This window comes from Haliaeetus albicilla, chromosome 3 (genome assembly GCF_947461875.1).
Source record: "Haliaeetus albicilla chromosome 3, bHalAlb1.1, whole genome shotgun sequence".
Lineage (NCBI taxonomy): Eukaryota > Metazoa > Chordata > Aves > Accipitriformes > Accipitridae > Haliaeetus > Haliaeetus albicilla.
In genome coordinates this window covers 59,847,822-59,860,489 of record NC_091485.1, presented here as the reverse complement: position 1 = coordinate 59,860,489, position 12,668 = coordinate 59,847,822, and the positions used below count along the sequence as shown (strand labels likewise).

Genomic DNA, 12,668 nt, shown 5'->3' with positions numbered 1-12,668 from the left:
TCCTGCTGTTAATTGTTTCTTTTTAATTCTGAAAGAGTTTTTCAATAATCCATCAGAAAGTCCATTAAAGCAGTATGATTAATGTAAGGTCTGTCATGGCAAAAGAGAGAGAAACTACTGTCAAAATACCAAACTGGTGTTTGGGATTGCTGATACCATCTAAAACAAGGAAAGCAAAGAGATATCTAGCAGTATTGTCACACTGAGCTTTTCCTTGACAGAGACAGCACACATGCAGTCTCTAAACAGGCATTTTGCTTTATAGTGCTTTCTAAATAGGACTTCTAATTTTTTTTTACGATAACTTCTGCCACCACTTTAGACTGAGCCTCAACTGGCACAAAGCCACTGGAGTCTCAGAGCATACATAAGTAATTCTATCACTGCTTATAGATGATTTTAAGGGTAGACACTCAGAGTATGATTCTTTGATAATATAAAGTACTTTGATGATATTTGTGCCAAGTGGAATGGATATAATAAAAGAATGCATCAACATATCCTCTTAAATTACTTAATTTTTCCAAAAAGAATAATAATTTTGTGCTATAAAACAGTATATGCAAGTAATATTAATCTTTGCTAACAAACTGTGTTTCTGGCTTTTGTTTCCTGCAATACAAACCAGCTCAAGGAGTTTAAACATACTGCTCATCTTACTAAGGCACTAACCTGAAATTCGATTATTGTATTAATTATATAGGATAATTAGTACTATTATACTGATACTGTAAAATAGATGTATGCAGAAATAATTAAAAGATTATGACCAGGAAAGGAGCATAGTTTTCAAATATGGCTTACTTTATATGGGTTTATTGAATTTGTTTTAAACGCTTCTTATATTTGTGCCTCTGTGTGTTTCCTCAATTCCAGATTTCAGACAGAACTCAATTATGATGTGTTGGAAGTTCATGATGGACCAAACTTATTATCTCCACTTTTGGGATCTTATAATGGTACACAGGTCCCACAATTCCTGTTTAGCAGTAGCAATTTCATTTATCTTCTCTTTACAACTGACAACAGTCGTTCTAACAATGGATTCAAGATTCACTATGAAAGTAAGTCATTCTGAATTGTATTATTTGATTTCCCCATCAGTCATAAATATATAAAGGTGCAAAGGTGTCATCTTTGGTAAATTTCTGTTATTTCTCAAACTGAGAAAGATTTAGTGGTGTTAAACTGGAAAACAGATGCCCAGTAATTTCACTTAACAATTTAATGTCATTCCTGTACTGCTCCATGCTTTAAGAATCAGAAAATGGGAATGGGAAGCAAATGCCTTTCTTCTGGATGTTGCTTTTATGTCATGTTATTCTTATCTTCTGTACAATGCATTTTTTGTGTGTGTAAAACTGCACGAGATCAGGAAGATTATGAAAATCTAAGCAAATACCTAAATTACTGTCCTGACTGATGTACCTGCAGCTCTAACTGAAGGTAATAGGATATGCAGGTTACATTAATGAGCTGAAAGTCAAGCTATGGAATTGCTTGCTTATGGATTTTTAGGGATCTAAAAACCTGCATATGTGATTTGTTCTGACATATAGAAGTATTCTTTTCCCCTTACTATAGTCATATAAACTACACAGCACAAAGCATCTGTTAGATTTCATACTTTACGAATTCTTAGAATTCATATAGGTTGATATATTATCATGTCATTTACATTTTGTGTTTCTAAATATACCTTTTCTTGTGATAAGTAATATTCTCATGTGAAATAATATTTTTCTGTAATCACTGTCTAATTTGCTTAATAAAGGTCATGAGCACATTGTTATCTATCCATTTCTGTTTCATACTCCTCTTTGTTGGAACTACCACCAAGCAATTTTCAGATGTTCTTAATTTTTTACTTTATTTTTGACCATGTTCACTATTCCTGACCACTAATGATAAAGATATTAAATACAATCTATGTGGAGGTGACTTTGCCAGATAAAATTTGGGCTGATTTGAACTCCAGTGAATGTCAAGTTCTGGCTGTTTATCAAAAAAATTCTATTATTATTCCAAAATTCTTTACTGTCCTAGCCTTCACCCACATACTTCCATTTGTCTCATCTTCTACATTGTGAAGAAGTGATGATTTTGTTAAGTTCTCACCCATTCTGAGGTTTGAAGGATGGCTATCCTTACACATCAGGAAAACTAGATTAATATTGCCAGCAGAGACCAGTAAATTCTTAAAATGATTGGCTAAATGAATAATGTTAAATGGTAGAAATTACACTTTGGGAATGTGAACAGCAAAAAGAGGAAAGCTGCACTTATTACAAATACCCTTATATCAAATTATTTCAATTAAATAAAGTTGGAAAGGAAATCTGAAATTTCATTATAAATGAATTCTTCAATTTCATTATAAAATCCCTTTTTTTTCTAAAATTGATCCTCACCCCACAGTTCTGTCTACACTAGTGAAGAATGAAATTTAGACTTGTACTACCAGAGAACATTGAAAATAAACATCTTTACCATTTTTACACAAAATCAACCATTTTCAGTAGTTGCTTTTCTGCTTAACATCGTCTGTTTATAGATAGACATCTAGTATTAATTTTATTTTTGTTTAATTCTTACTGGTTCATCGTCTGATATTATCCAGCACAACCCAATTCTGATTTCCCTTTTCTGGATAATAATAATAATGATTAATGGTCCTCTATTCAACACTTCTCTCTTTAAATATCCTATTGAAAGCTGAAGTCTTTTATATGTTTTCTTATTTTCTGTGCTAATTATTTCTTTCCACACTGAATTTCTTTGTAAGGAAGGATATTTTATGGCTTTTGTGTAGGAATAAAGGAATAACACCCACAAAAAATCTTACATTGAATATTTCTTCTAATTTGCTAACTTCAGTAATGTTCCTAGAGTTTTTTATTATTTCTTTCTTTGTTTTTCCCTGATGCTTTTATAATGAAGTTACACTTCTCACTGGGAAATAATCTAAAAGGTTTAATTTTTTTAGCACACATTAAAATTCTCTTTATCAAGTCAAATTCTCTTTATTACTTTTTCTGCTATTCTTTATCTTCTAAGTATCTCACATATCAAATAACATTAGGTATGAGAATTATTTATGTAAATAATTGATCTGTGTAAATATTTCAAGAATAAATTTAAAAAGAAATAAAAAGCATTTTAGCTAGGATAACAAAGTTTGATCAGGAAAAAAATAAAGGCTGGAAATCAGAATTTTGAGTGATCATCAAGGCTTTTCAACATCAGCATCAGGGACAAAATCACTTAATGTTACTGAGATAGGATCAAACTAAATATCCTGTAAATTATGTGTTTTTCTCTCCAACAGTGGCAGGATGCAATTCATTATCCATAACATCTTATAACAGTAACACAGAGAAACATAATGCAAGGATAATTCACCGAAAATTTGTGATAATGAAGCCTTCACCCCCACTCACAGCACAGTGAATTACTTAAATTAATAAAAAACATTGTATAGGTTGTTTATTTAACGATTTTGTTTGTTTGTTTGTGTTTGGTTGGTTTTTTGTTTTTTTCTCATCTAGGTGTAACTGTTAATACTTACTCTTGCTTGGATCCTGGCATACCAGTGCATGGACGTCGTTATGGACATGACTTCTCTATAGGTTCCACCGTCTCATTTAGTTGTGATCCGGGTTATAGGCTGAGTCATGAGGAGCCTTTGCTATGTGAAAAAAATCACTGGTGGAGTCACCCACTCCCAACTTGTGATGGTAAGGATGAATGGATAAAATACAGAGTACCTTAAAATATACACATTTTGCCGAACTATTGTTAGCCAAAATGAGTTAAATGTTGGAGCTTGTAAAACCTCTATTTTTAGGAAAAAAAGAATAGTTAGAGGAAATAAATGTTATATACTTCTGTTTGATGAAATATTTAGTAATAAAAGTAGAGAATAATATATAATTCTTTAAATCAGCAGATTATTGAAGATAGGTCTATCTGAATATATGTTAACATGAACTGATTGCCAGTTAGCTCAAAGCATGCAAGATTAATGTATATCTGCTTGGAAAGCACTTATTACAAGCTACAAATGTTTGTGTTTGGGAATCCATCTAGGGACACAGGTGTGCTGACATACAAAACATGACATGAGGTTTATTTATACCTGACTCAAAAACTGCATTTTCTCCTGTTTCATGTTGATCACTGCATTCCTAGCTTGTTAACAGAACTTGACAACCTGCAATCACTGTAGGAATTGATTAGGGCCAAATTATACCTGATGATTAAGTGTATGATTGGTAAACCAGACAAAAGTGGTATCGAGTAACATGTCATACCTTTTGGAGCCTCCACCATATCATTAACAAAGTCTGCTTGAAAAATTATCTAATAGTTTCAGTCATCTCTTGTTACCTAAATTTTTCATTTTAATCCATTTTCCCAGTTAGGGTGATATCAGTTATATTTAATATTAAGAAAGTATGTTGTAATGTTTATTAACTTGTGTATTTGAGATGTTTTCCTCTCTTTTTTTTTTTTTTCCTTTGAGCATGGTACATGCTTTTCTGGTGATAAAAATGTTATCAGGAATACTGCACTCACTTAATTCTAGAGTAGTATTTAATACTGAACTTACATGAGCTACATAATGCACATGATAGTATATTTTTCTAAAATAGTTCTTAGTATCTCAGGACACTAAGTTAGAAAGAAAAAGCTGAATTTGAATGAAGACTAACAAAAAAGCTCACTGAATCGTGTGATTTGCCATCTGGAAATATAGTCATTTTCAACTGTATTTCTTTCTTTTAAAAAATGGTAGGGGTTTTCTCAGCCTTCAGCTTATTTATTTAGCAAATGCTTTGGTTTTTATATTTCAGTAGGTTGAACATATCAGTATATGATGATACTCAAAATTTGTGGTGGTAGAAAGGGGGGTGAATAATCACTTTCCTGAAAATGGGACTCTGTAGTTCAGCAAGCCTGTTTCCTAAGGGATTCTGCTTCTCAGCCAGGTTCTTGCAATGAAGAATTGCAGGGTTCCCACAGTTCACAGTCAAGGGGACTATATTTTGCTGAGTAGGCCGTAAACATAAGATACGTTTTCTTACGGTGATAGGTACTAGATGGTAACCATCTAAAACAAACAGTACTAACACACTCCCTGTGAATACTGTCCTCTGCTGTGAAATAAAATTTCCTATTGTGATAACTTTCTTCCTCCAACTAGTATGCAATTCATTAAGTAAATGAGATTTTTTTTTTCCAGAGCACATTGCTAAATGGCAATTGTCCATTGAATAAATATGCTCTAAAAGCAGGTTTGAGTACATTTATTCTAGTAAATTTAATAAATTCATGGTTGAACTGATTTTAATTTGATTGCTGAATTTCTTCTCTGGTGGAATGTTTTTAAATAGGATTCAGAGTGCTTGCACCCCCAGGGAAAAAAAGAGCATTTGCTAAATGGGCTGTTGTTTGCATAAACTGCAAGTATGGGTTTGTATTAATCATGCCACTAATAAACACATTGGTCACTGTTCATTCAATACTCTGACATTTTCTGAGGAGCAGAGTTCTTTCTTGATTGTTCTTTTTAATAATGCATCTCTTTTTTATAATTACATCATGTAGTGATATGCAGACAGACAGTGCTAATTGTGCAGGCAGACCATGACAACTTGTGAGTGTAAGTGTTTTGGTGGAGGAGAAGGGTGTAGAAAATGAAAAAAGTTTAGACTTCTTAGAACCAGTTCTTCCTCAAAGCAGAAGATTGTGTTGACTGCAATTCTATTCTTTGAAGGAGTATCAGCTGATTTTTTTCATGAGGTGTTTGGATGTTACACAGATAAGCATCACAAAAAGCTTATCAGGGAAGTCACACTTCATTATCTACAGGAACATTTAGACAATACTGAGAATGATGTTTTAAAAATGAACAAGCAAACTGTTTCCTTCCCTAAAGCCTGGCCTGAGGGGGTGATTATGACAGGCTGTATAATTCATTCATATTTAAGTAATTGATATGCATGAAGGATTTCACAGGTAATTTCCTTAGTTTTGATTTTTATGTGTATCTATACGGATAAGGTGTGCACGCTGTTCCTCAGTGCACATATGTATTCTCTGTGTGTGTGTACACATACAAACACAAACGCAGCTTTATATATGCAGAAATATAGCAAAGCACTTCTGGGAAAAAAAATAAATTAGAGCTCTCTGACCTTTAAGGATAGTAGAATATATTTCTGTTCTTTAAAGATAAATATTTAAGGAAGATATTTTCAGAACCATAGAACAGTTATAGCTGAAAGGAACCTCAGAATGTCATCTAGTCAAAACCCATACCCCAAAAAGAGGGTCCAGTCTGGATGTTAGATCAGGTTGTTCAGGATCCTACACAGCTGAGTTATATCTCCAAGGAGGGAGATTCCAGTTCTTCTCTGAGTAACCTCTGCCATTGTTTGGCCACACAATAGGTATTCTTAACATCTACAGAGAACTTCCCATCTTCCGGTTACAGCCATTACCTCTCATCCTTTCACTGTGGTGAAAGCTACTTGAATTTATACAGTACTTGAATTGCTTTACAGTTTTCAAGACAGCAACTCCACTATGTTAAAATAAGTTATATAACCATAGATTTAAGGCTTCTTCAAAGAATGAAAAGTAAAACCTATGATCTTTATCAAACCATCAGTCTCTTTTCAAGAAATGAATTAGTCTGTAGACTGTTACGAAGATACGTTAAAAATCCTTCAGTGTTGTTCAGTATGACCAATTTCTGGATACCTGTCTTGGCAAAATACTTTTTTATTTCTTTTCAAAAAAGGTGGCACTGATCAAGGCCTAGAATCTTGCCATATTTTTTTTCCTTCTTTGGTTCATGGGTTAAGAGCTTTTTTATCCACACAGACCAGAGATAAATAATTGGTATTACTGTGTCCATTTATTTATTTTGAAATAGTTCATCTGAAGATGTAATTTGGTCTATATACCATAAACATGGGACACACTACCTAGGAAAATAAACATACAAATAAATAACAGCCATTCTTTTCGAACAAGAATATGAATAGGCCATTCCTAGCTAACATCTACATATGATTCACTGCATACCTATCTATCTGGACAGCCCTGAATTTCTTGACTGTAATCTCCCAGTGCTTAATGAGTAAGACAAAATTTTGTCTTATCATGTCCTTTCTATATGAATATTATAATAGAATTTTGCTTTTAAGCTTTGAATGTATGTGAGAAAACCTATTCCACCCAATATATGAAGTATTGTATTAATCCCATTAAAAATGACAGGAAAATTATGTAAAAATTCAATACCTAATTAAGAGTGTAAAGTGCTTTTTATTCCCTTCATCATAACATGAAATTGAATGCTAATACATAATAATTCTTACTCATTATTTGAATTAAAAATAAATATTGTCATTCCGCTTGATCTTCATTTATTTAAGAAAATTAATACATAGCAAGTAAATGTTCAAGCAAGATGGAAAACATTTAACATTTATATTGAAAACACCTAGATGTCCAAATGAATTAGCAAATATGATTTGTGCAGTAGCATGAGGAACATATCCAGGAAATATGGCAGAGGTGTTATGTCATTTCTGTTAAGACATCTCTAATGTAAAAACAATGCTTTTATTAAAATACAACTGTTAAAAAACCTGCTACAAATATTCAGTGTGGTAGATGCCAGAATTGGAAATGGATAGAATGTCGTGGTCTGTTTTAGCTTTAAGTAAGAAGGTAAAAATACAAGTTTATCTTGTGAGTAATCTAACCTACACTAGTTTCTATTAAGTTAGTCTCTTGTGTAATATAACTCAAGCCCAAGGTTTCGTTCCAGAAGCTGACTATTATAATTTGCTGTCCATATTGTTATTTACTTGTTACTACTTGACTGCATTTCATTTTAAGACACATTACATCTTCTGTAATTAGGGAAGACAGATGCTGAAGTTTCTTGGTCTATGAAGCACAGTATATAAGATTCAAATTCTAATTCACTGTTTCAGTAATTTTTAACTATGTATTTCCTTTTTATTATCAAATTACACAGTAAATGAAAGTCACCTTAGAATTAGATTTTTAGTTGGAAGTTGGAGTTAATTAAGTAATTAATGTAATGGGGCCTCTGTGTGTTTGTGCATATACATACTTGTATTTAGATTTATATGTACACAAACGCATCTATGTATTCTTTTCACTCTGTGGTTCTTGCTAAACTAGCATATGTTATTAGTCTTTCTTGATGATGCTTGAAACCATTTGTAAAACTTATCATTATTACTAATCAATTATAAATGTGTGTTTTCTCTTCCCATCATCTTTGAAAACAAATAGTTTTCATTTATTTGTACTTGCAGCAAGCTGGCCTTACTGAAAAAAGTAATTTTTTTTCTGAAGGCTTCTGTTCTTATGTGTATTTTCTCTTTTTTTTGAGAAAAATGAGATACATCATTGTATGTTAGTTTCTGAGTTGTGGTTGGTGACCTATGGCTAGTCTCTTGAAAAATCTTTATACATCGAAATGGTAGGTGATACAATTCAAAAAAATGGAAAATACTGTTAATTTCCCAGATATCACCATCTTCAGTCAGGCTAAAAAAGGACAATGATACAGGGTTTTTTTACTGCATTGCTAGTGAACACCATATGTAGAAATACACAGACACATGCGTTTATATACATCTGTATTATTTTCGGTTGCTTTACCAAAATAACAAAAACATTCTTTTGATAGTTTTCTGTCCTTCTTGGATATGGTGACCCCCTTCTTCTAGCGTGCAGTTTTCTCATATTATTGCTATACCCTTCATAACTCTGAGACTGACTTGTGTTACATCAAAATAAATCAGTTTTAAATAGGTAGTGGACCTTATTCAAAGACCTCAGATGACAGAGAACATAATTAGTGGTTTGTGAGTTTTATTTCGTGGTGTAAAAAGCAAAATTTAAGAGGTAAGAGGCTTTTCTGTGAATAAGTATTAAGCTAGCTATACAGGCTGACCTCTGCAGTAGGACATTATACAGATTGACTTTTGCAGCAATAAAATATAAATATGTTAAAAATAGAACAAAGGATGTGAAAAAAAATGGAAAAAATCTATGAACAAAAATGTCACAATCTAATGTGAAGTGTCCTAGCAATATGTTTGTGTAGCAAAGCTGCTGTGACAAGAAAGAAAGGTAAGTACTTGCAATTGTAAATGCAGTGGTTATAGAGGTGGAAAATGTATCTTACAGAAGTAGATTAAGAAAACCTGTCTCATTTAACTGACCCAAAGTCAGAGGTACTAACGTGCTTCGCCAGCCTTCCAAAGTCCCCAAGAGGGAAAAGAACATAATGACAGTTTAGCAGAAGAACAAATGAATAAAAATGGACCATGAATGAATTTGGGCTAGAAATTTTGAGACTATCTCTAGTATTGGAAGACTGATTTTCTGTAACAGTTTTATAGTAGCATGAAATATGGCCTGAAATGGAACTTGAAAATTATATGAATGACACAAGTCAAGTGCTCGCATTACAACTATTCGTGTATTTCATGGATGAAGCGTGGCCTGCATCTCTCCCGCTGAGACACTTAGGAGTAGCCTGAATAAAGGTTCTAAAATTGCTTGGGCCAAAAATTATTTTCAAACTACACAGGGCCATTTTCTAAGCTAGGTTTGCTTGCTGTCACTCTTCCTTATGACTGGTCATGTTACTGAGCAAAATGAATGCAGTTATGACCATTTATAACAAAATAAAGTGTAAGTAATCAACCCAACACTGTAAGGATTTATTTCACCCAAACAACTGGTTTAGCCACTGAACTCCACTGTTAAATTTCAGTCTTCATTCACAGTTATCCAAAACTTGCTTTTTAAATTGTCACATCATTTCTGATCACCACAGTGCTGTAGATGTATGTTATACTATACATCCAGGTATCTATCTGTGCTTCATACAGTCACTTCTATATTTTGTTCTCATTATTTTTTGTTCTTTTTATTTTTATTATTTTATTTCTCACTATTCTGAAAACATAGTAATGGAGGGAAAAAAAATTAGGCATGTCTTGACTCAGCTTCTCTGTTTGCATGACAAAGAAATTATTAATTAGTGTGTTAGCAACACAGTATTCCATTTTCCGCATTAGAACACCCAGATAGCACTTCAGTTATTTGCTTATATATTCACTCTACTTTTAGTCTCTGCTAGCCTCCATCTCTGTATAATCAGATAAAGTGAAAGAAAGTTTCCTTGTAGAATCTGGAAAAATGTGTGGAGTTTATCTTCCGCTGTTTTTATTTTCATGTGTTTCTGTTTTCCTTTGCACTCTGAAAAAATGTCAGATACTAGTAGTGATATTATATGCTTGGGCTGTTTGCCATCTTATCAGGACCAGTGCACATTTTATATTTCAGATCTGTCAACTTGGCTTTGTTTTGTAAAATGCTGGTCCCTTGATGCCTTTTTTTGCCATCTGCTAGCCTTCATAGTGTTACACTGAGTGCCTGATGGCATGCCATGGATGTTTTGTCACCATTTGCATTTCTGAAAGGCTTTCCAAACATCCATTGTAAAATACATTTGTTTGGGCTGTTTCCCATGATTATAAAAACTGATTGCATTTTCTTATTTAATAGGGATGACCTAAGGTATGGACAACGTATGTAGTTACCATCAGAAGCTCCAGTAACATGCTGTCATAGCTGTGATTCTGTTTTACTGATGTCTAAATATAACAAGATCAGGTGATAAGTGGACAGTGGTTACCTTCATTGTCTCTTCAGAGAAGTGAAGAGGAAAATTAGTATGCTGGGAGGTTATTTCCCTGTGGCAACAGTAATGAGATTGGGTGGTTGTAGTCCTAGAATGTCCTGTTTCAGCCTATCGTACTGGATCTGCAAATTTCCAGCTTACAACTAGGCCAAAAAGGATAGAAAGTTGGCAGGAGAAATAGCTCACACAAAGAAATCATGAGGCTACCCAGACAAATAAACATGTTTAAAACAGAAATGTGGTTAGTTAGAACAATCAAACAAATTTAGCTAGGCAAAATAGGGTGATCTTCATCCTAGGATATAGGATGAAGTTCCATTTCTGCTTTATAAGAAAACTGTAATTAAATGTATACTTTTTATTTAGCACCTTAAAGACAGTGATGGCGTGCAATGCAGTAACCTCATTAAGAAAAATTATTGACCTTTATGAAAACATTCCTCAGTGCTACCGAAATGTCTGAAAATGCATGTATTTCCTTGAGACAAATATCTTCTTATGTACAGGGTAAGACAGAAGGTACATTCTGGATATTCTCTATTCTCTATTCTAGTGAATCTCTAGATTCACTCTATGGCTTATCCTCAAATCAGTTTTGAATGTACTTCTACAGGCAGAAAATAATGATTGGTCAACATATTAATTCTCAAATAAATAGCATTAATAGCAAAAGCAAAGAGAGGTATAACTTTCATGATTTACTCCATCAATGTGTAGCAGGAATTGTTATAAGTAGGATAAATATCAAGATACAGTAGAATAAGTGGCACGATGTAACAAATTACTCACACCACCTTTCTCCTGAAGAAATATGAAGATGTTTGAGCACCGTTCATATACTGAAAGGCCAAACTTCTCCCACCTTTACGATCCATACTGCTGAGTGCTACGTTGGTAGCTTCTGCTGATGTTACAGGAGGAGTAGGAGCAGTTAAAACCAGGTAGTGCAGGTGGGGCAGCCTCTCTCAGAAAGAGGTATTGCTCCTCCAGCCTGTCACCCTCTCTGGGGTGACAGCAGGCTGGGAAGCACAGACATGAGCAATAGGTGAGCAACAGCTTATACAACAAGGGGGAGAGGGATTGATAGTTGTATCTACTGGAATTGCAGACAAGTAACTGCCATTTACCTATCTCCCAAACTGCCTTTCAACGGCTTTAGTGTCTGCTAAAGAGAAAACCTGATTGTTAAACGTGGGAGTGCTGCATACTGACTTAGGTTAAGGTGCAGGCTTAGAGAAACTATGGCTGACACCAATAAAAATTCTGAAAGCACACTGGTTGAGAGCTTGACTACTTAAGGCTGAAAAGGGACAGTTTGTGTTAATTACTTTGGAAGAAATGCAATCAACTTTTCTAAACCAGTCTATATTATTTTACTTAAATCTGGTGGCAGTAACATAGTTTACTGTTTTTTTGTATCCTGGAATATTTCTACAAAATAGTTTTGGTAATGCATACAAATCAGCTAAGAAAAATGAATGGTATAGATGTTTTTTATCTTGGTGAAAAAAAAAAAAGTAGAAATACTCATTCATTTTATAATGTATGCCCTTCTGAGATAATCTATATTCAGAGAACTACGATGTAATAACTTTTCTTGGTACTGAGTTTTAACCATTGTTATTGATAAAAGATAATTCTAAGGTATTAGAGCCTCTGCATTACTAAAAATTACTCAATTAATTTAGTATTTCAAAAGCTCTGGAATGGAAAATTCACTATTAAAATGTAATAGTGAATTATGAAGATATTTATGCCAGTGTTGTAATGATTTAATTTTTGTATTTTGTATTAATTCAAGCTGTAATTTAATTTTTATATTGCTTAACTACTGATTACCTTTACAAAGTCACTACTGATACTATAGAAAGACTTATATTGGCAATTGTCATTATCA

General features: G+C 33.3%; 1 protein-coding gene across 1 annotated transcript in view; it reads left to right on the top strand.

Annotated features, from left to right (window-relative positions):
- Positions 1 to 12,668, top strand: part of CSMD3 (CUB and Sushi multiple domains 3) — a 760,948-nt gene that overhangs the window by 459,987 nt on the left and 288,293 nt on the right. The window contains exons 18-19 of the mRNA XM_069779925.1: positions 877 to 1,064; positions 3,549 to 3,737. Coding sequence (XP_069636026.1) covers positions 877 to 1,064; positions 3,549 to 3,737 — 377 coding nt within the window. The remainder of the gene's footprint in view (positions 1 to 876; positions 1,065 to 3,548; positions 3,738 to 12,668) is intronic.